General features: G+C 37.2%; 1 protein-coding gene across 3 annotated transcripts in view; it reads left to right on the top strand.

Annotated features, from left to right (window-relative positions):
* SNX27 (sorting nexin 27) overlaps positions 1-25,102 on the top strand; it is a 141,765-nt gene that overhangs the window by 27,493 nt on the left and 89,170 nt on the right. For all 3 annotated transcript variants that reach the window (XM_077156003.1, XM_077156001.1, XM_077156002.1), the window contains 3 exons: positions 10,898-11,090; positions 14,644-14,708; positions 15,933-16,037. In XM_077156003.1, the coding sequence (XP_077012118.1) occupies positions 10,898-11,090; positions 14,644-14,708; positions 15,933-16,037 (363 nt within the window). The remainder of the gene's footprint in view (positions 1-10,897; positions 11,091-14,643; positions 14,709-15,932; positions 16,038-25,102) is intronic.

Here is a 25,102-nt window from a genome sequence, read left to right as displayed (position 1 = left end):
AGGGGGGCTACACGACCATTCCTGAAGTGGAATCTTCAGTTCTATCAGTTTTTCTTTGGTATATTGAAGCTCTTATGTCCTCTTCGTGAATTGACCCCTGTAACGTTATGAACTATCTCTCTTTGTCCCTTTTTTATTCTACAGTCTTTGTCTGATACTAACATATAGCACTACAACAGCTTGAAATAATATATATACCAAAAAACAGTAAATTTCAAAGCACACCTCGACAGTTAGTTGTAGAACAGATTTCAGAGTTTGGTATGGATTATAATTCCACAATTTTAACTTTTTACTTCTAGCTGTTTAAAAACACTGGAAACTGAAAACATCAGTATAATGATTCAGCAATCATACTCGTTTGTTAAATCCTATCTTCTCTGTTGTAACTTCTCCTACTTTGATCTTTTTCCCAGTCTTTAGGTGTATTTGGGCTATGCCCATTCTAACTTTTTCATGTTGGAAAGGGCTGTCGGTAATATGGGGTAGGGAGATGAAACTATCTGATGTTCTGGAGAGGTTGGTCCCTTTGAGTTTCAGGATTTATTTGGCCTAGGAACCCATCTGGAAGTTGTAGATTTCTGGAAAGTTACTCTAGTGTGTGGAACCCTTGTAGAATCTTATGTTTTGCCCTGGGTGTTCTTTAGGGTTGTCAGAAATGGTTTTAGTTGGGGTTTGGCAAATCACGGTAAGTAACAATGTCTAACTGAAGCTTGAGTAAAAACAGCCTCCAGAGTAGCCTCTAGACTGTATTTGAACTTTCTCTGCCACTGAGACTTTATTAGTTACACTTCTTCCCCCACCCTTTGGTCAGGATGGAATTGTTGATCCCATGGTGCCAGAGCCAAATTCATCCCTGGGAGTCCTCTCCTACGTTGCCAGGGAGACTTTCACCCCTGGATGCCATGTCCCACATAGGGGGGAGGGCAATGATTTCACTTGCAGAATTGGGCTTAGAGAGAGTGAGGCCACACCTGAGGAACAGCAGAGGTCCTCCAGAAGTAACTCTTAGGCATGCCTATAGGTAGCCTAAGCTTCTGTGCTATCTACGTAAGCTTCATAAGAGTAAGCCTCAAGATCAAGGGCTTGGCCTATTGATTTGGGTGTCCCTTTAGTACAACAGCTTTCTTTTGATTATTGTTTTCATTGTGCGTCCTTTCCATCTGTTTGCTTTTGACCTGTCTACATGTTTATATTTAAAGTAGATTTATTGTGTACATTATATAGTTTTATCCAGCCTGACAGTCTTAGTCTTTTATTTACACTATGTAGACCACTTACTTTTAGTTTTTCCGCCTGGGCAGGCACCGGGAATCGAACCTGGGTCTCCGGCATGGCAGGCAAGAATTCTGCCCCTGAGCTGCCATTGCACTGCCCGACCACTTATTTTTAATGTAATTAATTGATGTGGTTGGATTTAAATCTACTGTCTTACACTTTATTTACTCTATCTCATGTGTTCATTATTCCTTTTTCCCTCTTTTCCTGCTTTCTTCTGGATAATGGAGTCATTTTTAGTTTTCGACTTTATCTCTACTATGGTTTTATTAGCATTAAGTTTGTTATATTTTCTTAGTGAGTGATCTGGTTTTACAGTGTACATTTTTAATTTCTAAGTGTCTAAATTCAAATAATATGTTACCTCACAGCCAGTGTAAGAATCTTATAACAGTATATTTAATTCCTCACTCCCATCCTTTGGGCTGTTCTTATATATTTTTCTTCTGTATTATAATATTCATGATAACATTGTTATTTTTGCTTTAAACACTTATCTTTTAAAGAGATTACAAATGAGAAAACAGTTATTTAGTGTTTAATCACACATTTATCATTTCTTGTACACTTTATTCCTTTGTGTAAATTCAGTGTCCATCATTTCTTTCTACTTGAAGAACTTCCATTAATTTTCTTATAGTTCAGGTCTGTTGGCAATGAATTCTCCCAGATTTTGGTAGTCTAATAATGTCTTTTTTTTAATCTTTATGTTTGAAAGATATTTTTTACAGGGCATAGAATTCTGGATCAATGATTTTTTTCTTTCAGTGCTTTAAAATTGTCATCCCAGTCTTTTAACTTACATAGTTTCTGATGAGAAGCATGCTGATTTTAATTTTTGTTCCTGTCTATGTAATGTTTTAACACTTATATCTACTGTCAAGATTTTCTCTTTATCTTTAGTTTTCAGAAGTTTGATTATTATGTGTATGGGTGTGTTTCTTGATATTTTATCCTGTTTGTAGTTCTCTGAACTTACAGCATCCAAATATCTGTTTGATATTGTTTTATAGCTTTGGGATGCTGTTATGTTTGCTTTTAACTCTTCTTTTTGTTTCAGTTTGGATAATTTCTCATCCCTATCTTCAGTGTCCAGTCTATTGATGAGCCTGTTGGAGGAGTTCTTTATCTCTGATGCCAAGCTTTTTTTTCTGTCATGTCCATTTCATGTTTTCTTATAGATTTGATATTTGGGAAATTTTCCATCTGCTCATACATGTTGCCCATAGTTTTTCATAGCTCCGTTAACATATTAATATTCATGGTTATTTTAGAGTCCCTGTCTGATAGTTTCAACATATAGGTCACCTCTGAGACTGCTTTCTCTCTTTCTCTCTTGTCTCTCTTTTTATTTATTTATTTATTTATTTATTTATTTATTTACTTTATTTTTTTATTTTTTGTTTTTTTATCTCTTGTCTCTCTTGACTAGTTATTTTTTTCCCCTTGTTTTCTTTTTTAAATCTTATATTATTTGATTGAATGGCAAGCATCACGTGGTCACGTGTAGAAGAGCAGTAGGCACTGAGGTGAGCAGTGCGTGTTCTTGGAAATGGGAAAGTCCCTTCTGTTAGGAGATTGTGGCAGTCTAGTCAGGGTGTAGACTGGGTTTGGGTTTTGTGATGGCTGTCATTACCTTTATTGTCATCAGATTCCTCTGGCAGTTACCTTGTGCTTAGAGGTGGACGTTGGGGCTCCGGAGGGGTTTTGTTCAGTGTTTCTGCCTCTCTCATCATTCAGCTATCCTGCATGCCTGCATCAAAGACAGATTCTCTCCCCACACTCTTATTTCCTCAGTAGTAAACTGCTCTTGCTTTTTTCTTGGTGCTAAACTTCTGGTGGAGATAGATTAATTTCATGTTACCTGGTCCAGCATCAATCCTAGGCAGGATCTATATGCCTGGGTTTGGGGGGTGATACTTCCTTAGTTTCCCTGCCTTTCCCCTGGTTGAACCCAGACTCTGACTTAAGTATATGGTTCATCTTGGGAAAGAGTTTCCTGACCTGCCTTAGCTATAGCAGACCTCTTCTTGGTTTGTGTAGGAATCTGGAGCCAAGATGGTTTCCTGCCTCTTTCCAGGAATAGAGAAGTTTTGCTTTTACTTCTTCCCCAGAAGTAGTGGATTTTTCACCCCATACCCCATGAGAAGCTCTGTTGCCCTGCCTCTAAAGGCTTAAAGGTTTTTGCTTAATAGAAGAGAAAGGTCTGGGGAAATAGGTAGGCCATTGGGTTTCTACCCTAACAGGTGCAAGTCTCCTCCTGCATGCCTGACCCACCAAGAGAGGCTATCTAGTCTCCTGCCCTGTCCCCAGTCTTTCTCTTGAGCACAGTGGAGGCCCATGGAAAAGACTTGCGAGTGAGTGGGAATTCTCCCTTGGGGTATAGGGTGGAAGTGCTGTGCTTGCAGCTTTCAAAATCCTAAACAGAAGCAGATACAGCCTATTATAGCTGCTTAATGTTCATTTCTAGGTCTTTTTTATTGACTGATTTTTCTCCTGGATACAACTGACATTTTCTTCCTTCTTTATATGCCTAATAATTTTGATTGGATAATGTGCATTCTAAATTTTCTGTTATAAGGCACTGGCTTTTGTTATATTCATTTAAAGACTGTTGGACTTTTTCTGGCTTGCAGTTAAATTACTTAAACATTAATTTTCTTTGAGATTTGTTTTTTAAGCTCTTTTAGAGTGAGTTTAGAGTAGATTTTTACTCTAAAAATAATTTAGCCCCACTCCCAAAGCATAGCTCTTTTGAGTTCCCTTCTGAATGCCATGTACATTCAGGGGCATTTCTGTTCTGGCTGGAGGAAAGTGGAATGATTTCTGCTCCTGTGTGAACTCCAGGTATTGTGCCATTTTACAGCTCCCTATTAAAGATTCTTTCATCAGATTGTTATTCAGCTAAAATTCATGGGGATTCTGTGTAGACATCTGGAGCTCTATCTCTCTTTAGCTCCCTCCTCTTGATTATTCTGCCCTGCAAATTCTAGGTGCTTTGGCTTCACTGCACTCTAGTCTCTGTCCCCTCAACTAAGTGAAGTTGCTGGACTCTCTTTGGGTGCCCATCCTTGAGGTGCAATTTAGGAGTTACTCCCAGGCAGAAACCTTTGGTTATGGTAAGGCTTATCTTGCTTGTTTTCCTTTTCTCAGGCACTGCATTTCTGAGCCAGCTGTACTCCAATGCCTGAAAATAATTTTTCCTGTATTTTGTACAGTTTTCTATTTGTTTGCAGTGAGAGATTAACCTAGACCGCCCAGAAGTTCCAGGATTATTTTTACTGAGGGATAATTACATTAAAAGTTGATTTGACATATTCTTGGCTTTAAAAGAAATATCAGTGGAACTCTGCCCTATATTGTACAACAAAAATCGATTCCAGATACATTAAGGACTTAAATGCCAAAGCAAAAAAATTAAAGCTCTTAGTAGAAAATACAGGTGAATGACTTCTAGATCTTGAGAGTAGGGAACAGTTTCTTAAGGCATAAAGAGGTTTGGTTATAAAAGAAAAGTGATAAGTTGAACTCTTAAAATGAAGAACTTTTTAAAAATCAGAAGATGCTTTCAATAAAGTAAAAAAGACATGTTACAGAATGGGAAAAGAAAGTCTCACTACACACAAATGAAAACGATTATGTCAAGAACATATATAGAGAACTCAACAGAAATGAGAAAAGCACATAAAAAAAACAATGTAACTGGGCAACACACATGAATATGTATTTTATAGAAAAGGATACTCATGGTTTACAAGTAGGTGAAGATATTAATTATGTTCGCCATCATTAGTAATTAGAGAAATGTAAATTAGGACCACAGTGAGAAATTTTTCATACCCATTCCATTGGCAAAAATTAAGAGGCTCTTTTTATACATTGCTAATAAGAATATAAATCAGTGTAATCACTGTAGTTTATAGTTTGGCATTCTCTCCTGAAATCGTATATTCACATGCCTTTCATCCCTGTAGGTGTAACCCAGGAGAACCTCTTATACATGTACGACAGGAGGCGTGTGTACAGGTGTTCACAGCAGCAGTGTTCACAATTGCCAGAATACGGAAACAACCAAATACCCATCAGTGGGAGAACAGATTAAAAACAAACTGGAAAATTAAAATAAAACTATTTTGATTTATTCTTACAATGTAATATTATATGCAACAGAATAAACCACAAAGATATAATATAATATTGTGGATGAGACTTAGTAATGTAACATTTTTTAGTCATATAATATTAAATGAAAAAATAAGTCCCCAGATTCTCATTCAGCATGACATCATTTAAAAATACCTTTTAAAAATTAAAATAAAAAATAAAATTTTAAGGATTACACTTAAATGTTTAAAAAAGCTACATAAAAAGAAAGGGAATGAGGAATGAGGAACATGATTCAGTGTAATAATTTTTTGGAAGGGGAAGCAGAGACATAGGATGAAGAAATTAGAAATAAGTTATTGTCACGATCTTAACTTTTACTTTAGATGCTTTTTACATGACTAAGCAAAAATGGCCAAATAAAAAGCTGGCCAAGGTGAGACTATATTATGAGCAAAATACTATGATTAATCCTGTTCTGGGCACCTGAGGTCCAAACAAAGAAAAAGAAAAGTAATAGAATAATGAAGATCCACGTTAGGGAACAGACACACACGCACACGCACACACACACACACACACGTGCACGCACCCTGAGTTTTTAAGAGCATGTTATTGCCTTCGTGCTTAACCTCTTTCCAAGCAGAAGCCTGAATATGTGGGCATCTGGAAAGGATCATTTAGATAAGGATCTCATGGATTTTACCCAGAAATCATTGAGATGCTACCTCCTTTTACTATTTTAAGCAGCTTGTGAATGGCAATATTGTATCTTTTGAATGATACAGAATTAATTTTCAGCTAAACATGGGATTAAATGGCAGTAAGGCTTTGGAAACAATTTATTGATCATTATGTTCATTAAAGATTCATCCAAATCAATAGCATGAACCAGTTCAGTGTCAATTTTATGTTCAGGAGCTCAATTTAGATAATGTTATCATGGCCAAAATGTCATTATGTTTCTTGTTTTCCTAATCATTTTTACGTTAAATAATCAAAAGGCGATTTTCTTCTGTGTGTTCCATAGCACAATTCCTGTCAGTTACTAGAAGTTTAAGAAAATGAGAACATTTTCATATTCAGATCATATGTAATATAAGAGGTTGCTATTTAAAAACCTTAAGAAAACTGTAGGTGTTGGTTAAGGAACCAAAAAAAAACAAAGATATCTGACATTTGGGGGTCTCAGTTTTTGCCGCTGAATGCAGAGCTCAAATATGCTAGAATTGCTTTTTTCCTGTAGTGGTTTGTGCTCACTGTAAGAAGTGATGAGTTGCCTACTTCTGGCTTACATTCCCTAGCACTGTGTCATGAGGAAAGCATAGCATAGACATGGGCTCTCAACATTTACATATTAAGAAATTATTTTAAAGCTGAACACTGAAACTTTAACTTGTAGAATCTAGAGAAACAAAAATGGATTGCTCAGATAAGTTTTTTACATTCCTTACCCATAAATCCTTCCTTCCCTCTTACTGGATTTGATTGCAAAGTATCTCAAGACTTTTGAAAGTTGTTACCCTGTAACTGCTGGTTTGGCAGCCCCAATATTCTAATTTGAGAGGTCCCTTGGAGAAGAAGATGACCAGTGATCATAAAATTCTATGTACTATTGTATTTAAAGCCAAGTTGAACTAACTTTATCTAATTCTACTTATGAGCCAACAAATGTGAGAGTTTACACTAAGGTGGAGAGATCTAGAAGCACTGTCTGCCTGTACATATGTTTAGTGTGCAGCAATGAATTCATATTTTATGGTGTTCTTCTTCAAGACTAGAGAATATATTTCCTCACAGAGATCATAGACAATCATGACTTTAGCAGAGGCTAAGTGAATCAGTCATTTTTTTTGCAAATGAGTGTGTCTGAACCAAGAACTGAAGTATAAATAGATCCTGATTAATTTTAAAGTCAAGTGAAGAAATAAGCAGTCACTGTTGTTATCTCTGTTTGAATGTTTCTCATTTCCTAAGCTTGGTTAATTTTAAAATGTTTGGTTCTCCTGTAAGCCATCCTTCTATCAGCGTTAAAGTATTACTCAACTGCCAGGCATCCTCTCTATTCCTGTTCCCTCTGATTTCACATTTAAGTGGGGTGGGGTGGGGAAGGTGTATTAGTTGACTAAAGCAGCCAGAATGCAATATACCAGAAACGGTATGGCTCTTATAAAGGGAATTTATTATATTACAAGTTTACAGTTCTAAGGCCATAGAAATGTCCAAACTAAGGTATCCAGAAAAAGATACCTTAACTCCAAAGAAAGGCTGATGTCTGTCCCAGTGGAAGGCATGTGGCTGGCATCTGCTAGTCCTTGTTCCCAGTTCCGTTGCTTCCAGCTTCCGATGCCAGTGGTTTCCTCTCTAAGTGTCTGTGGGCCTCACTTAGCTCCTCCAGGACACAACTCTGGGTTCTGGTTTGCTTAGCATCTCATGGGAAGGCACGTGGCGGCGTCTGCTGCGTTCCAAATGTCCCTTTCTAGGCACTGCTCTCTGTTGGCACTCCACACATCTCTGTCAGCTCTGAAGCAGCTGTTCTCCAAGCATATGCATCTGAGGTTTCTCCAAAATGTTTCCTTTTTTAACGGACTCAAGTAAAGTAAACAAGACCCACCTTGAATGGGTAGAATCATATCTCCATCTAATCAAAGCCCACACCCGCAGTTGGGTGTGTCACATCTCCATGGAAACAGCCCAGTCAAAATTTCCCACCCTCCCTGGACCAGATAAGTTCTGAAATGCAGCGGGGCCAGCCTCTCTGGAACATCAACTCGTTCCATCCCCCTATCCCATATTATCAACAGCCACTCCCAACATGAAAAAGTTAAAATGGGCATAGCCCAAATTCCCCTAAAGAGTGAGAGAAAGATCAAAGGTGATGGTGGAGTTAGGCAGAGAAAGTTGGGTTTAACAAATGAACATGAATGCTGAATCAGTATATTGATATTTCCTTTGGCCTCCAGTATCTTAGAGGAGCTAGAAATAAAAACCTAAAATTGTAGAATTGTAACCCATACCAAACTCTGAAATCTATTCTACAACTAATTGTTTCGAGGTACTTTGAAATTTATTGCTTTTTTATATATGTGTTATTTTTCACAAAAAAGATAAAACAAAGAGAAGGAAGAGCATAAAAGCAAAGATAGGAAATAACAAATGAATATGACTGCTGAATCAATTTATTGATATTTCTTTTGGTCTCCAGTGTCTTGGAGTAGCTTGATGAAAAATTGTGGAACTATAACCCACACCAAACTTTAAAATCTATAGCATAACTACTTGTTAAAATGTATTTGGAAATATATTGCTGTTTTGTATGTATGTTATTTTTCACAATTAAAAAATACATTTTTAAAAAAAATTTCCAACCTTAAACAGTAAGTCTGGCCCCACAAGATTGAATCAGGATTAAAAGATGGCTTTTATGGGGTATATAATAGTTTCACACCAGCACAGGAGGGCTATTTGATGTTAATCTTCTCACCTGATGAAGAAATCGAGAGTTCAGTTCATTTTTAGGGCTTTTTTGTTGAAATAGTCATGAGGGCCTCTCAAGTTTCCCCTTTTCCCTTCCCTTCTGCCATTTCCCTTCCCCCTTATCCCTTCCCCCTTCTCCTCTTCCTCCTGTTATTTTTTTAGAGCTGTTGTAGGGCTCTTTCCGCCTTAAGAAATGTTTTGCTGGGTTTAAGACCACCACTTCACCTTGAGGAAATGCAGTCACAGCCTCCCTGTGTGTGAACAGGCAAAGATCTGCTCTACTCTTCCTTGGAAAGAGACATTGGGAATATCTTTGAATCAACGATGCCACTAATTAGTTTTTCTTCCCTTCCTTCATTTCTTGTGTGAGGAACTCAGGCTTGTTTTATAACACTTTTAGAGTTGTAGATTTGCTTTTCAATCAAGAAAAGGTGATTCTGTTGAGAAATTTGGTAAGTTAAGTTTGAGAGAAGTCTTTGGATACAAGACCAAATTGACTGAATAAGACTTCTTGAGAGTGCCTTCCCCTTATGTGGTCTTGTTTGAGGGGAAGACCATTTTCGTTTTTATGCTGTTGCACTTCAGAAGGCAGTGATGAAAATATTCAGTAATATTTGTGGTGCATTAGAACCAGCTACACATTTGAGTGATAACTGCAGGAAGAATGCTCCTTGATCAGAATGGTACACATCCTTGGAGCTGTTTGGTAGTGATTGGGGGCTTTTTAATTTTGGGAAGGATTTTAGGGGGAGAGTTGTGAGAGAGGAGCTTTGAATGAATAGATTTTATTTTTTCATTTAATTCACACTCCTCCTCGAATCATAGACACTTGGATAAGATTTTTCACAAGCTTGAAGGAAAAGTTTTGGACTGTGTTCTCATTGATTAGCTGTACATTACCTGAGGAGATTATCTGCTTTGTGCACGTTTAAAGTTCGTAATTTATTTTTGCTAGCCTAATACATATAATTTTGGGCTAATTTTTCCATCTCTGTGTTATTTGATATATTCTAAGTATACAAAGTAACTTCAATTATTTGATGTTTTTAAATTACTCATCCCACCACTTCCCTTTTGCTAGGGCACTTGCTCAGTAATTGCATATATATGTATTCATTTGTTCAACAAATATTTGCTGAATGGCTGAAATGTGCCAGACCATGTTCTAGAAGCTTGGCATGCATCTGTAAATAGTGGACAAAAATCTGCCCCTTTTTTCGAGGATTAATTCTTTATTGTTATGGGAATGTCCTTAGGGTTGTTCAACTTTTAAATTGTTAACCTTATTTTATCGATGGAAAAGAAAGAATAAAACTAGGGGTATCTGATTTTAGGAAAGTAGTTTTTGTAAACATGATTTTTTGTGGTTGAAAAAAAATGCCACTGTTGCTCAAATTGTTTATTCTTTTCCATGTGAATATCCTGTTATCGCTGCACCAGTTGTTAATTTTTTTATTTTAGTGCATGGGTTGGGAATCGAATCCGAGTTTCCCACATGGCTGGTGAGAATTCTACCACAAAACTGCCCATGTACCCCCTCAAATTGTTTTTAGACCTTTTCTCTGTAATTAACTTTAGAGCCAGTTTGAACCACAAACAAATATTAGTTGGCTTGCTTCATAATCAACACTAGTTTTTTACATCTCTCTCCAAATTTGCTCGCTCATTCATGCACTGTGGTTACCATACTGGCTTTGAATGATTTTAACTTTCTGAAAATAAAACAGCATGTTGGAGGTAGTTTTTTTTTTTGGCATGGGCAGGCTCCAGAAATCAAGCCCATGTCTCTAGCTCTGGGGGTAATTTTAATATCAAAAATAAGATCATGTCTTGCTTAAAGTGGATAGCTCTCTTTTGTACATGTAACATTTATCATATTTACTAAAAGTAAGTCTTATTTTAAAGTGACTTTGAACATATTCTCTAATAGGTGCATTGTAGAACACACCTCAGCAGTATCAACCTGAACCTGGCCTTAGGTGATTCTTTGATTTAATCTGTAGTAAGCAGGCTTTTCTTTGTCTGTCTCTCCCACCAGGTGTACAATGTTTACATGGCAGGGAGGCAGCTATGTTCTAAGCGGTACCGAGAGTTTGCCATCCTACACCAGAACCTGAAGAGAGAGTTTGCCAACTTTACATTTCCCCGACTTCCAGGGAAGTGGCCGTTCTCACTATCGGAACAGCAATTGGATGCCCGACGTCGGGGGTTGGAAGAATATCTAGAAAAAGGTAAGCTCACCCATAAAACCTACTATCCTGTAACTCAGTATGGTGAAAGTAAGCCAAGTTTCTGAATACAGTTTTCTAATGATCAGAGCTTTGAAGTCAAAACCGAATAGCCTGGCACTGTGGCAGGGGAAAAGAAGTGCAACTAATTAAGTATCACTGGCAGAGAAAGTAGAGTCGAGAGACTACTCTGGAGGTTGCTCTTATGCAAGCTTCAGTTAGACCTTGCTACCTGTCAAAACCTGCCAAACCCCAACCAGGACCATTCCAGTCAATCCTAAAGAACACCTAGGGCAATATATAAGATTCCACAAGGGTTCCAAGCACTAGAGTAACTTGCCAGAAACCTACAATCTCCGGATTGGTCCCTGGTCCAGATAAGTCCTGAAACCTAGCCCAGCCTCTCCAGAACATCAGATAGTTCCATCTCCCTACCCCATATTAGTGACAGACCCTTCCAATAGGAAAAATTTAGAATTGCCATAGCCCAAACACCCCTAAAGAGAGGGATGGAAAGATCAAAGGTGATGGTGGAGTTATACAGAGAAGATGGGATTTAACAAATGAATATGATTGCTGAATCATTAAAGTGATACTTCTTTTAGTCTCCAGTATCTTAGGACAGCTAGAAGTAAACACCTAAAATTGGGAATTGTAACTCATGTCAAAGTCTGAAATATGTTTTACAACTAATTGTGGTGCTGTCCTTTGAAATTTATAGCTTTTTTGTATATATTTTTCACAAAAAAAAGAAGGAAAGAAAGTTGATTGTGATGATAAAGAAATATTTAAGCCCTCTAGCCTCCTATATTCTGGAGCAGCTAGAAGGAAAAACATGAGAGGACCATTTGGTAGCTCATGACATACTCTGGAGTCTGTCCTGTAGCTACTTGTTGAAGAGTGCTTTGAAAACTATTGCCTTTTTATTTCTTTGCTTTGTATATATGTTACACTATATAAATAAAATAGTTAAAAATAGATGAAGAAATAATGGCGGGGGGAGACACATAGTCCACTGAGCATGTGATCAGTATCCTATGATTTTATCCATCCTAGCAGAAAAATGGATAGCTAGTTTTTGATGTACTGAGTATTTTTATTTATAGGGTTATAGTATTTCCTAGCAAACACATTCAGACAGACTCACCAATATGCTAAATTCATTGGGGAATTAAGTGGTCAGTATTTAAGACATTTTCATTAAAATCACTTTTAAGTTACTCATCCCACCACTTTCCTAAGATTTTTCACAAGCTTGAAGGAAAAGCTTTGGACTCTCTTGTCGTTGATTAGCTCTTCATTACCTGGGAGATTATCTGCTTTATTACAGTTTTCCTTGGATAAGTTTGCTAAGTTGTAGGTAATCTAAAGTCCTCTTGTTTTAAGCAGGTTGTGGAAAGAAATATTGAAACCTCTTGTCTCAGAGCACCCATAGAATACATTTATAATCTGTGGGTGTGGATGCTGAAACATTTGTTTATGCTTGAATGACAGGGAAATGACATAGCTCTCTTGAAAAGGTAGTTCATCTTGTGGCTCAGAAAAGAGACATTGCCTCACTATATTATAAAGCTATACAATTTGCTAGTGACACAATTGGTTTTTCATTACAATGGTAGTTTTAATACAATAGTCGTTTCATTAGCATAGTAGTTTTAATAGAATAATGGTCTTATCTGGTATTTGGTAATTCTGTCCTTGTATAAGAACTAATTGACCTAGTTGAATTTTTTAATGTTGCTAGAGAGCTTTATCCCTGAAGAAAAACTTGTTCCCCCCTAGAAGGTAGTGAAACTTCCTCCTCTGTTTTTAGCTTTTTTCTTCCATGGAATGTCCTCTAAAGATAGCCGTTTGGGAAATGAGAAAGAATACAATATTTTTTTATCAAATGGAAGTAAAATCAGCAGTATAATTTGCCATCTGCATGAGTGTCAGGAAATTAACTTTTTAGATTTAGATGATTAACTGCTTACCTGCCTGCTTTACTTCCTTCCTTCCTTTTTTTTTTTTGGTTTGGTGTTTTGGTTGGTTTTGATGTTAAAATCAGGTATAAAAATGTGCTTAGTCTAATACTTCTTTACCCGCTCATTTTCACCAAGGTGGCTTTAAATGCTTATGGTTCTCTAACTGGCCTTTTCCTAGGATAAATGGCTATTCTTTCTTTAGTATTTCAATTTTGTTTTTGGTGTATTATTGATTGTTTTAGTTTGCAAGCTGCTGGAATGCGATATACCAGAACAGAATGGCTTTTAAAAAGGGGAATTTAAGTTGCAAATTTACACTTTTAAAGCTGTGACAATGTCCAAATTAAAGCGACTGTAGAAATGTCTAGTCTAAGGCATCCAGGAAAAGATACCTTGGTTCAAGAATGCTGATGGAGGGTTTTTCTCTCAACTGGAAAGGCACATGGAGAACATGGCGACGTCTGCTAACTATCTCTGCAGGCTTCTTGTTTCATGAAACTCCACTGGGGATGTTTTCCAAAGGTCTCTAGCTGCGTGGGCTCTTGTGGTTCTCATGGCTCTAAAAAAGGGACTCTCTCCAAAATGATTCCCCTTTTAAAGGATTCCAGTAAACTAATCAAGACCCACCTGGAATGGGTGGTGTCACATCTCCCTAAAATCCAAGGTTAATACCCACAATTGGGTGTGTCACATCTCTGTGGAGATAACCTAATCAAATTTCCAACCTACTGATTAGGTGCTGATTAGGGATTAAAAGAAACAGCTGCCTCCACAAGATGCATCAGGATTAAAACTTGGCTTTTCTAGGGCACATTATCCTTTTAGACTGGCACACTGATTGACCTTCCCCTACCACTGTCTCTTTTCCCCCATCTCTGTTGTTCTAGCTTGTTTATAGTTGACACAAGACTACAGTGTTAGATATGTTGAACTTTATTTCTCTTTCTGAGTGATTATCTTTGACTGTGTTTAATGTTTTTAGCAAGCTATATCTTAGCATTTTCTAGTATTCCCTGTTCTAGACCACCTTTAGATGATTGTCATGCCTTAAAATCTCATATGCCAGGAGAGAGAGACCCTGAACTTCATCGGCCTTCTTGAACCAAGGTATCTTTCCCTGGATGCCTTAGATTGGACATTTCTATAGACTTATTTTAATTGGGACATTTTCTCGGCCTTACAACTGTAAACTAGCAACTCATTGAGTTGCCCCTTTTGAAAGCCATTCTGTTTCTGGTATATTACATTCCAGCAGCCAGCAAACTCGGACATAGGAAATCTACAATTTTTTTCTAGGAAATGCGCATGGGGAGATGCACAGAAATCCCCAAATTTATTTACACATCTTTGAAAATGTTTCTTAACCTTGCAGGGTTTAGCTGCCCAAACAACTTTCTTTCAGCTTCACATAAACCAGGGTAAATACAATAAAATAAAAAGGAAGTAAAAAAAAAAAATCTCATATGCCAGGAGCAGCATGCTTTCTCAACATTTCCGGTTGCTGCTGATTTATACTTAAACCTGGATGTGTTCTTAATTTTATATTCTTGATTTTAGGGCCTCATGCCAGATTCTGTCTTTGTTTTCCACAGTGTGTTCAATACGAGTCATTGGGGAGAGTGACATCATGCAGGAATTCCTATCAGAGTCAGATGAGGTGGGTGAACATGCCCTGTCGTGGTTATTTACCTCTGGGTTCCTTGTGGGGGAAAATAAATTAAAGATATAGATAGTGGATTGAATTGCCATAAACTCTCCAAACAAGTGTATTTTTTCCATCTCCTATTTATGTGTATCCTGTTTGTCCTTCAAGACCTAGTGCCAGGTTCCCCTTCTCTTTGAAGCCTTCCCTGATGACTTTTCATTCCACGTCACTGTCACTCACCCTGTTACTGTCCTATCCTCTCATTTTTATCCCTAGAATCAGATTATCAGTCATATTTTTATCTCACCAGAGTATGCGCTGTCTTTAGGTAAGAGCTAACTCTTGATCATCTCTATATTCCCAGTGCTTTTTGTTAAAGTATGTTGTAGGTACTTAATAAATGCCAATCTAATGGAAGAATGAATGTGCCAATGCTAATATATTAAATAATGGGTCCTCCACTAACTGTTTTATCTGTATATATGTTATTTTCCCAAGTAGATTATACACTTCTTACAGATAAGTACTTATAATACAGTAATGCTTAGGGTGGTTTTATGTAATGAATCGTAATTTTTTTTAAAGTGGTAAATGAAGACAGACTTGTTCCTAAATAGTTGTTTTTCTCTTATGAGATTTACAAAATGAAAAATCTGTTAAAGGAATGTGTAAATCATCAAAAGTAAGGAGAGAAGGATTTCTTTGGAATTAAGGAGGATAAGAATTGTTTACTCTTTGCTAAAAGGAAAGTGGGCATCAGACGTAGCTCCCTGAGTCTAACTCATTGCTCCTCTCAAAGGAGTCATGATTATTGTGGGCTTCAGAAAGGAATTGAGAATACACGGGAGCCCATCTCCACGCCTAACCATTTAAGCCCAGACAGTATTTATGGAAACTAGTGCTTTCAGTTATTCTCTCCTTTCATTTGTAGGCTCTGAATGGGGTGAGGGAAATAAACCAAAATCTTATCTGTGTTTGACCCATGCTGTTTTACACAGGTTTCCTGTTTTGGAAGTGAACCTGTTGGCTTCAGCGTGTGTCTTCCTCCCTGTCATTCTGAGAGGTTGGCTGCCACAGCCTAAAGTCCACTTTATGGCTTGTAAATGTACTGACTTTTAAGGTGTCTTTTCTCTCCTTTTCATTGGCATTCACTTCCAGGTTATACTTTAGAAAGTATTTTATAGGGAAAATAAGGATATACTGAATTATAAAATCTTTCTTTGTCTTTTCCCCCAGAACTACAACGGTGTGTCTGACGTAGAGCTGAGAGTAGCATTACCAGATGGAACAACAGTTACAGTCAGAGTTAAAAAGAACAGTACTACAGACCAAGTGTATCAGGTAAATTAAACTTGAACAGGTAGACTTGGCATTGGATGATTGAAGCTAAGGAAGATTGGTTAAGTGAGTTAACGACGTAGAAAGTGTGTAGAGTACCTGACACGTAGTAAGTGTTAGTAAATGTTAGCTACTATGTTGTTGTTGTTATTGCTCTGAAAATACTTTGCATTCCATGAAAGAAAGGTACAATAAAAATCCCAGGTTGTAGTGGTTGTGATTAACTATTAACTCCCTGCCCTCCTCTCGTTTCATTGTAAAAAACTTGATAACATACGTGAAAACAAACAGACTAGTATATTAAACTTCCATTGCTCATATTCAGTTACCACCAAGGCTTTGTCACGTTTGCATCATCTATGCTTTTTACTCTATGTAAGCATTTTAAAGCAGATCCCATGTTAGTGCCCCTTTGTGCATCTCGAAATTATTTGGACATTTTTCTTACATAACCACTATCCCATTAACATAAAAAATTAATATTTCCTTGGTATTAACTAATAACTAATCAATAGTCAAATTTTTGCTATCCTCTAAAGTGGTTTTTTTTTTTTATTAACGGAAAAAAAAAATTTAGCACAACATTTAGAAATCATACCATTCTACATATGCAATCAGTAATTCTTAGCATCATCACATAGATGCATGATCATCATTTCTTAGTACATTTGCATCGATTTAGGAAAAGAACTAGCAAAACAACAGAAAAAGATACAGAATGTTAATACAGAGAAAAGAAATAAAAGTAATAATAATAGTAAAAACAAAAAAAACAAAAAAAAACCCTATAGCTCAGATGCAGCATCATTCAGTGTTTTAACATGATTACTTTACAATTAGGTATTATTGTGCTGTCCATTTTTGAGTTTTTGTATCTAGTCCTGTTGCACAGTATGCATCCCTTCAGCTCCAGTTACCCATTATCTTACCCTGTTTCTAACTCCTGCTGGACTCTGTTACCAATGACATATTTCAAGTTTATTCTCGAATGTCCGTTCACATCAGTGGGACCATACAGTACTTGTCCTTTAGTTTTTGGCTGGACTCACTCAGCATAATATTCTCTAGGTCCATCCATGTTATTACATGCTTCATAAGTTTATCTTGTCTTAAAGCTGCATAATATTCCATCGTATGTATATACCACAGTTTGTTTAGCTATTCTTCTGTTGATGGACATTTTGGCTGTTTCCATCTCTTTGCAATTGTAAATAACGCTGCTATAAACATTGGTGTGCAAATGTCCGTTTGTGTCTTTGCCCTTAAGTCCTTTGAGTAGATACCTAGCAATGGTATTGCTGGGTCGTATGGCAATTCTATATTCAGCTTTTTGAGGAACCGCCAAACTGCCTTCCACAGTGGTTGCACCATTTGACATTCCCACCAACGGTGGATAAGTGTGCCTCTTTCTCCGCATCCTCTCCAGCACTTGTCATTTTCCGTTTTGTTGATAATGGCCATTCTGGTGGGTGTGAGATGATATCTCATTGTGGTTTTGATTTGCATTTCTCTAATGGCCAGGGACATTGAGCATCTCTTCATGTGCCTTTTGGCCATTTGTATTTCCTCTTCTGGTAGGTGTCTGTTCAAGTCTTTTTCCCATTTTGTAATTGGGTTGGCTCTCTTTTTGTTGTTGAGTTGAACAATCTCTTTATAAATTCTGGATACTAGACCTTTATCTGATATGTCATTTCCAAATATTGTCTCCCATTGTGTAGGCTGTCTTTCTACTTTCTTGATGAAGTTCTTTGATGCACAAAAGTGTTTAATTTTGAGGAGCTCCCATTTATTTATTTCTTTCTTCAGTGCTCTTGCTTTAGGTTTAAGGTCCATAAAACCGCCTCCAGTTGTAAGATTCATGAGATATCTCCCTACATTTTCCTCTAACTGTTTTATGGTCTTAGACCTAATGTTTAGATCTTTGATCCATTTTGAGTTAACTTTTGTATAAGGTGTGAGATACGGGTCTTCTTTCATTCTTTTACATATGGATATCCAGTTCTCTAGGCACCATTTATTGAAGAGACTGTTCTGTCCCAGGTGAGTTGGCTTGACTGCCTTATCAAAGATCAAATGTCCATAGATGAGAGGGTCTATATCTGAGCACTCTATTCGATTCCATTGGTAGATATATCTATCTTTATGCCAATACCATGCTGTTTTGACCACTGTGGCTTCATAATATGCCTTAAAGTCCGACATCGCGAGACCTCCAGCTTCGTTTTTTTTCCTCAAGATGTTTTTAGCAATTCGGGGCACCCTGCCCTTCCAGATAAATTTGCTTATTGGTTTTTCTAATTCTGAAAAATAAGTTGTTGGGATTTTGATTGGTATTGCATTGAATCTGTAGATCAGTATAGGTAGGATTGACATCTTAATTATATTTAGTCTTCCAATCCATGAACACAGTATGCCCTTCCATCTATTTAGGTCTTCTGTGATTTCTTTTAGCAGCTTTTGTAGTTTTCTTTATATAGGTTTTTTGTCTCTTTAGTTAAATTTATTCCTAGGTATTTTATTCTTTTAGTTGCGATTGTAAATGGGATTCGTTTCTTGATTTCCCCCTCAGCTTGTTCATTACTAGTGTATAGAAATGCTACAGATTTTTGAATGTTGATCTTGTAGCCTGCTACTTTGCTGTACTCATTTATTAGCTCTAGTAATTTTGTTGTGGATTTTTCCGGGTTTTCGACATATAGTATCATATCGTCTGCAAACAGTGATAGTTTTACTTCTTCCTTTCCAATTTTGATGCCTTGTATTTCTTTTTCTTGTCTAATTGCTTTGGCTAGAACTTCCAACACAATGTTGAATAATAGTGGTGATAGTGGACATCCTTGTCTTGTTCCTGATCTTAGGGGGAAAGTTTTCAATTTTTCCCCATTGAGGATGATATTAGCTGTGGGTTTTTCATATATTCCCTCTATCATTTTAAGGAAGTTCCCTTGTATTCCTATCTTTTGAAGTGTTTTCAACAGGAAAGGGTGTTGAATCTTGTCAAATGCCTTCTCTGCATCAATTGAGATGATCATGTGATTTTTCTGCTTTGATTTGTTGATATGGTGTATTACATTAATTGATTTTCTTATGTTGAACCATCCTTGCATACCTGGGATGAATCCTACTTGGTCATGATGTATAATTCTTTTAATGTGTTGTTGGATACGATTTGCTAGAATTTTATTGAGGATTTTTGCATCTATATTCATTAGAGAGATTGGTCTGTAGTTTTCTTTTTTTGTAATATCTTTGCCTGGTTTTGGTATGAGGGTGATGTTGGCTTAATAGAATGAATTGGGTAGTTTTCCCTCCACTTCGATTATTTTCAAGAGTTTGAGGGTAGTTGGTACTAATTCTTTCTGGAATGTTTGATAGAATTCACATGTGAAGCCGTCTGGTCCTGGACTTTTCTTTTTAGGAAGCTTTTGAATGACTAATTCAGTCTCTTTACTTGTGATTGGTTTGTTGAGGTCATCTATTTCTTCTTGAGTCAAAGTTGGTTGTTCATGTCTTTCCAGGAACCCATCCATTTCATCTAAATTGTTGTATTTATTAGCGTAAAGTTGTTCATAGTATCCTGTTATTACCTCCTTTATTTCTGTGAGGTCAGTAGTTATGTCTTCTCTTCCATTTCTGATCTTATTTATTTGCATCCTCTCTCTTCTTCTTTTTGTCAATCTTGCTAAGGGCCCATCAATCTTATTGATTTTCTCATAGAACCAACTTCTCGTCTTATTGATTTTCTCTATTGTTTTCATGTTCTCAATTTCATTTATTTCTGCTCTAATCTTTATTTCTTTCCTTTTGCTTACTTTGGGATTCGTTTGCTGTTCTTTCTCCACTTCTTCCAAGTGGACAGTTAATTCCTGCATTTTTGCCTTTTCTTCTTTTCTGATAAAGGCATTTAGAGCAATAAATTTCCCTCTTAGCACTGCCTTTGCTGCGTCCCATAAGTTTTGATATGTTGTGTTTTCATTTTCATTTGCCTCTAGGTATTTGCTAATTTCTCTTGCAATTTCTTCTTTGACGCACTTGTTGTTTAGGAGTGTGTTGTTGAGCCTCCATGTATTTGTGAATTTTCTGGGACTCCGCCTATTATTGATTTCCAACTTCATTCCTTTATGATCCGAGAAAGTGTTGTGTATGATTTCAATCTTTTTAAATTTGTTAAGACTTGCTTTGTGACCCAGCATATGGTCTATCTTTGAGAATGATCCATGAGCACTTGAGAAAAAGGTGTATCCTGCTGTTGTGGGATGTAATGTCCTATAAATGTCTGTTAAGTCTAGCTCATTTATAGTAATATTCAGATTCTCTATTTCTTTATTGATCCTCTATCTAGATGTTCTGTCCATTGATGAGAGTGGTGAATTGAAGTCTCCAACTATTATGGTATATGTGTCTATTTCCCTTTTCAGTGTTTGCAGTGTATTCCTCATGTATTTTGGGGCATTCTGGTTCGGTGCGTAAATATTTATGATTGTTATGTCTTCTTGTTTAATGGTTCCTTTTATTAGTATATAGTGTCCTTCTTTGTCTCTTTTAACTGTTTTACATTTGAAGTCTGATTTGTTGGATATTAGTATAGCCACTCCTGCTCTTTTCTGTTTGTTATTTGCATGAAATCTCTTTTCCCAACCTTTCACTTTCAACCTATATTTATCTTTGGGTCTAAGATGTGTTTCCTGTAGACAGCATATAGAAGGATCCTGTTTTTTAATCCATCCTGCCAGTCTATGTCTTTTGATTCGGGAATTCAGTCCATTAACATATAGAGTTATTACTGTTTGGATAATATTTTCCTCTACCATTTTGCCTTTTGTATTATATATGTCATATCTGACTTTCCTTCTTTCTACACTCTTCTCCATACCTCTCTCTTCTGTCTTTTCGTATCTGACTCTAGTGCTCCCTTTAGTATTTCTTGCAGAGCTGGTCTCTTGGTCACAAATTCTCTCAGTGACTTTTTGTCTGATAATGTTTTAATTTCGCCCTCATTTTTGAAGAACAATTTTGCTGGATATAGGAGTCTTGGTTGGCAGTTTTTCTCTTTTAGTAACTTAAATATATCATCCCACTGTCTTCTAGCTTCCATGGTTTCTACTGAGAAATCTACACATAGTCTTATTGGGTTTCTCTTGTATGTGATGGATTGTTTTTCTTTTGCTGCTTTCAAGATCCTCTCTTTCTCTTTGACCTGTGACATTCTAACTAGTAAGTGTCTTGGGGAATGCCTATTTGGGTCTAATCTCTTTGGGGTGCGCTGCACTTCTTGGATCTGTAATTTTAGGTCTTTCATAAGAGTTGGGAAATTTTCAGTGATAATTTCTTCCATTATTTTTTCTCCTCCTTTTCCCTTCTCTTCTCCTTCTGGGACACCCACACACGTATATTTGTGCGGTTCATATTGTCCTTGAGTTCCTTGATACCCTGTTCAAAATTTTCCATTCTTTTCCAGATAGTTTCTATTTCTTTTTGGAATTCAGATGTTCCATCCTCCAAATCACTAATTCTATCTTCTGTCTCTTTAAATCTATCATTGTAGGTATCCATTGTTTTTTCCATCTTTTCTACTTTATCCTTCACTTCCATAAGCTCTGTGATTTGTTTTTTCAGTTTTTCTATTTCTTCTTTTTGTTCAGTCCATGTCTTCTTCATGTCCTCCCTCAATTTATTGATTTCGTTTTTGAAAAGGTTTTCCATTTCTGTTCGTATATTCAGCATTAGTTGTTTCAGCTCTTGTATCTCATTTGAACTATTGGTTTGTTCCTTTGACTGGGCCATATTTTCAATTTTCTGAGCGTGATCTGTTATCTTCTGCTGGCGTCTGGGCATTTAGTCAGATTTCCCTGGGTGTTGGACCCCACAGGTTGAAAGATTTTTCTGTGAAATCTCTGGGTTCTGTTTTTCTTATCCTGCCCTGTAGGTGGCGCTCGTGGCACACGTTTGTCTACGGGTTCCACCAGTGAAAGTTGCTGTGGGTCCTTTAAATTTGGAAAACTCTAGCCATAGGGGAGGTTTGGCAGCCGAAGTGTCTTGGAAGAGTGCCAGCCGGCCCGGGGGTCCGAACGCGGGGCGGGTCGCCGGCCACCACAGCACGGGAGAGCGCCCAACCAAATTTCCTAGTCGGCCCGGGGCACCAAGCGTGGCGGGAGGGCGCCAGCTGTCGCAGCCCGGGAGAGTGCACTATTCCCAGGCGGACCGGGGAGTCACGTGTTTGAAAGGGACCCCCCGGTCACCGTTCTCCGCAGTCTGGGGATTTCCGACCCAACTCTCTCAGTTGGTCCGGGGGGCCTCGCGTGGTGGGGGCACCAGCCGCCGCGGCCCAAGGGGATCGCCTGCCCAATTCTGCCGGCTGGCCAGGGAAGGAGGAAGGGAGGGACTCTGGCTGCTTGCCGTCCCGCCCGGGAAAGCCCGCGCCCCTCGGTGATCTCACCGGAGCTGGTTCTCCCAGACAGTCAGCCGTTCCAGGGGTTTTGGTTTTTTAAAATCTGGATCTAAACAAGGTCCTTTTCATATATATATTTTAAATTGGTGGATATTATATATTTACGCTTGGTTTTTATGTCTGTTTTAATATAGAGCAGTCTCTTGTCCTCTCCCCAACTTTTTTTTCACGTCATTATTTTATTGCAGAAATTGGGTCAGTGTCCTGTGGAATGGCCCACATTCTAATATTGTGTTTGTTTCCTTGTGCTGTCATTCAATATGACACCACATTTCCTCATGCTTTTTGTAAATGGGAGTTTGCTGTAGAGGCTTGGTTAGATTCAAGTTCATCCTTTTTGATAAGAATACTTCAGAATTGTTGCTATATACTTCAAATTGCTTTTCAACGGGAGGTACATAGTATCTGCTTGTTTACTTATAATGAAACTAGGATTAATCAGTAGGTTTAGGTGGTGATAACCTGATTAGCCTGACTTCTCCACTGTAGAGTACCCATTGATCTTTTATCAGATGAGAGTGTCTGTTGGAGATTATTTCATTAAAGGTTACAAAGCAGTGATTTTCTAATTCTCTCAATTTCTTTTACATTTATTAGCTGGAATTCTTCTATAATGAATTTCTTGCCAACTAAGGCTATTTAGTTATCCTGAAATACAGTTTGTATAGTAAAGGGAGGTTAAGTATTTAATTGTTTCCTTTTATTGACAATTTTCAAAGTAATGAATTTGTGTCCTAATTGATTCCAGTGTTGTCCAATGAACTAATTTTTTTTTCTAGAATCATATGTTTTTTTTAAATATTCAGTGTGATTTAATCAACAGCATATATTATCTTTCTAATGCTCATATTGTTCCCTCTTTGGCCAGTGGATATACCTTGTCTGCTCCTGTGTTCTTTTGATGTTAGCATGTGGTAACTTCTTTGCTTTTTGGTATAACAAGATATCCCAGGCTCATCTTTGTGTATTTTCTACCCTGCATCTAGAATCACCATTTCCTCAAGGAGTCTGGTTCCTTTAGTGAGGAATGGTGTTTAAGACTGTGGGCTGGGTGCTGAGTGTAATCACTGCTTCTCGGCCTTTTCATCCCCTTTGACCCTGGTTCAGTACGGGTTTTCAGGGAGGCCTGCAGTTTCCCACACACTCATGCTTATTTCTCCTTCACAGCAAACATAGAAAATCCGTCCCCCATTTATTTACACATATACTGCATATTTGCCAGAAGGATGAGGTTACTTCCCCAACTGCACTCTGGTGGCGTGATTGCAAAGAAAACACTAATTTTACAGTTTGCTGGCATTTTGTTTTCTGTTAACTGTTTTCAGTGTTTCTCTAACAAGGCCTTGTTTCTTTTGGTACATTTTTCTACCATCCTCATAACTGAGACTTATAGCTAGGAGCCATTTTTTAAACCTTGAGAGCTGTTCGGTTTCTATCCAGTGCAGTATAGAAGGATAACTTAGAAAACTTAAAATTCTCACTTCCAGCCTCACACCAGGGATGACCGTGGGTCTGATGTGCATAGATAAGGAAGTAAGCGATATAATCACATATTACAGAGTCTCTAATAGTCAACAGTTTTATCTTGTTCAGTTAATGCTTTATTTTGATTGGGATTGGTTTTTTTTGTTTTTTCCTTTTAAAAATATATATTTATTTATTTTGAAACATTCCAAAATTTATGAAAAAGGTACAAGTACAATTGAAGAGGTTTTTAGGTTTCAACTGCTTAAGCATAAGTTGCTGACTTGATGCCCGTCACCCCTAAGTAATTAACATGTATTTCCTCCAAACAAAAATATTCTCTTACTTATCTACAACATAAACATAAAAAGCAAGAAATTAAGCATTGATCTTTGACTACCAGCTAAGTATTTCACCTATTCAGTTTTCTCCAGTTATCCAAATACCGTCCTTTATAGCAAAGGTCCAGCTTAGAATCTCGATTTGCATTTAGTTGTGACATTAAAGACTTATTGGTCCTTCTTTGGTTTTCATAAAGCCTGAACAGTTTTGAAAATTACAATCCAGTTATTGAAATACGTCTCTCAATTTAGAATTGTCTGATGTCATCATTAGCCTCAAATATGCATCTTTGACAGAAATACCACAGAAGTGATGCTGAGATAGTCTCTTTGATTTTCACTGTTTTTTTTTGTTAGAGAAGTTGTAGGCTTACAGACGCAACACGTGTATAATACATAAAATATAGTATTCCCATATACCACCCTATTAGTAACACCTTCCATGTACAGCACGTTTGTTACAATTCATAAAAGAACACATTTATGATTGTACTATTACCTGTAGTCCATCACGTACAATAGGCTTCCCTGTGTTGTACAGTCCTATTTGTTTTAAATTCTTGTTCTAGTAACATATATACAACTTAAAATTTCCCCCTAATTGGGATAGATTTTGAAAAGGACTTTTGGTGCTTCTAGTTTGTTTTCTGCTGTGTTTTTTGTTATTGTTGTTTTTGTATGTAATTTCTAAAAAAAAAAAATTTATTTTGAAATACTTTCAAATTTACAGGACAGTTAGAAAAGTAATATAAACCCAATACAGAGAGCTCCAACATACCCCCAACTCCTCCCCCCAGATACCCAGATTCACCAAT

This window comes from Tamandua tetradactyla, chromosome 4 (assembly GCF_023851605.1).
Source record: "Tamandua tetradactyla isolate mTamTet1 chromosome 4, mTamTet1.pri, whole genome shotgun sequence".
Lineage (NCBI taxonomy): Eukaryota > Metazoa > Chordata > Mammalia > Pilosa > Myrmecophagidae > Tamandua > Tamandua tetradactyla.
The sequence above is the reverse complement of the archived record's forward strand: the minus strand, read 5'-3'. Positions and strand labels throughout refer to the sequence as shown.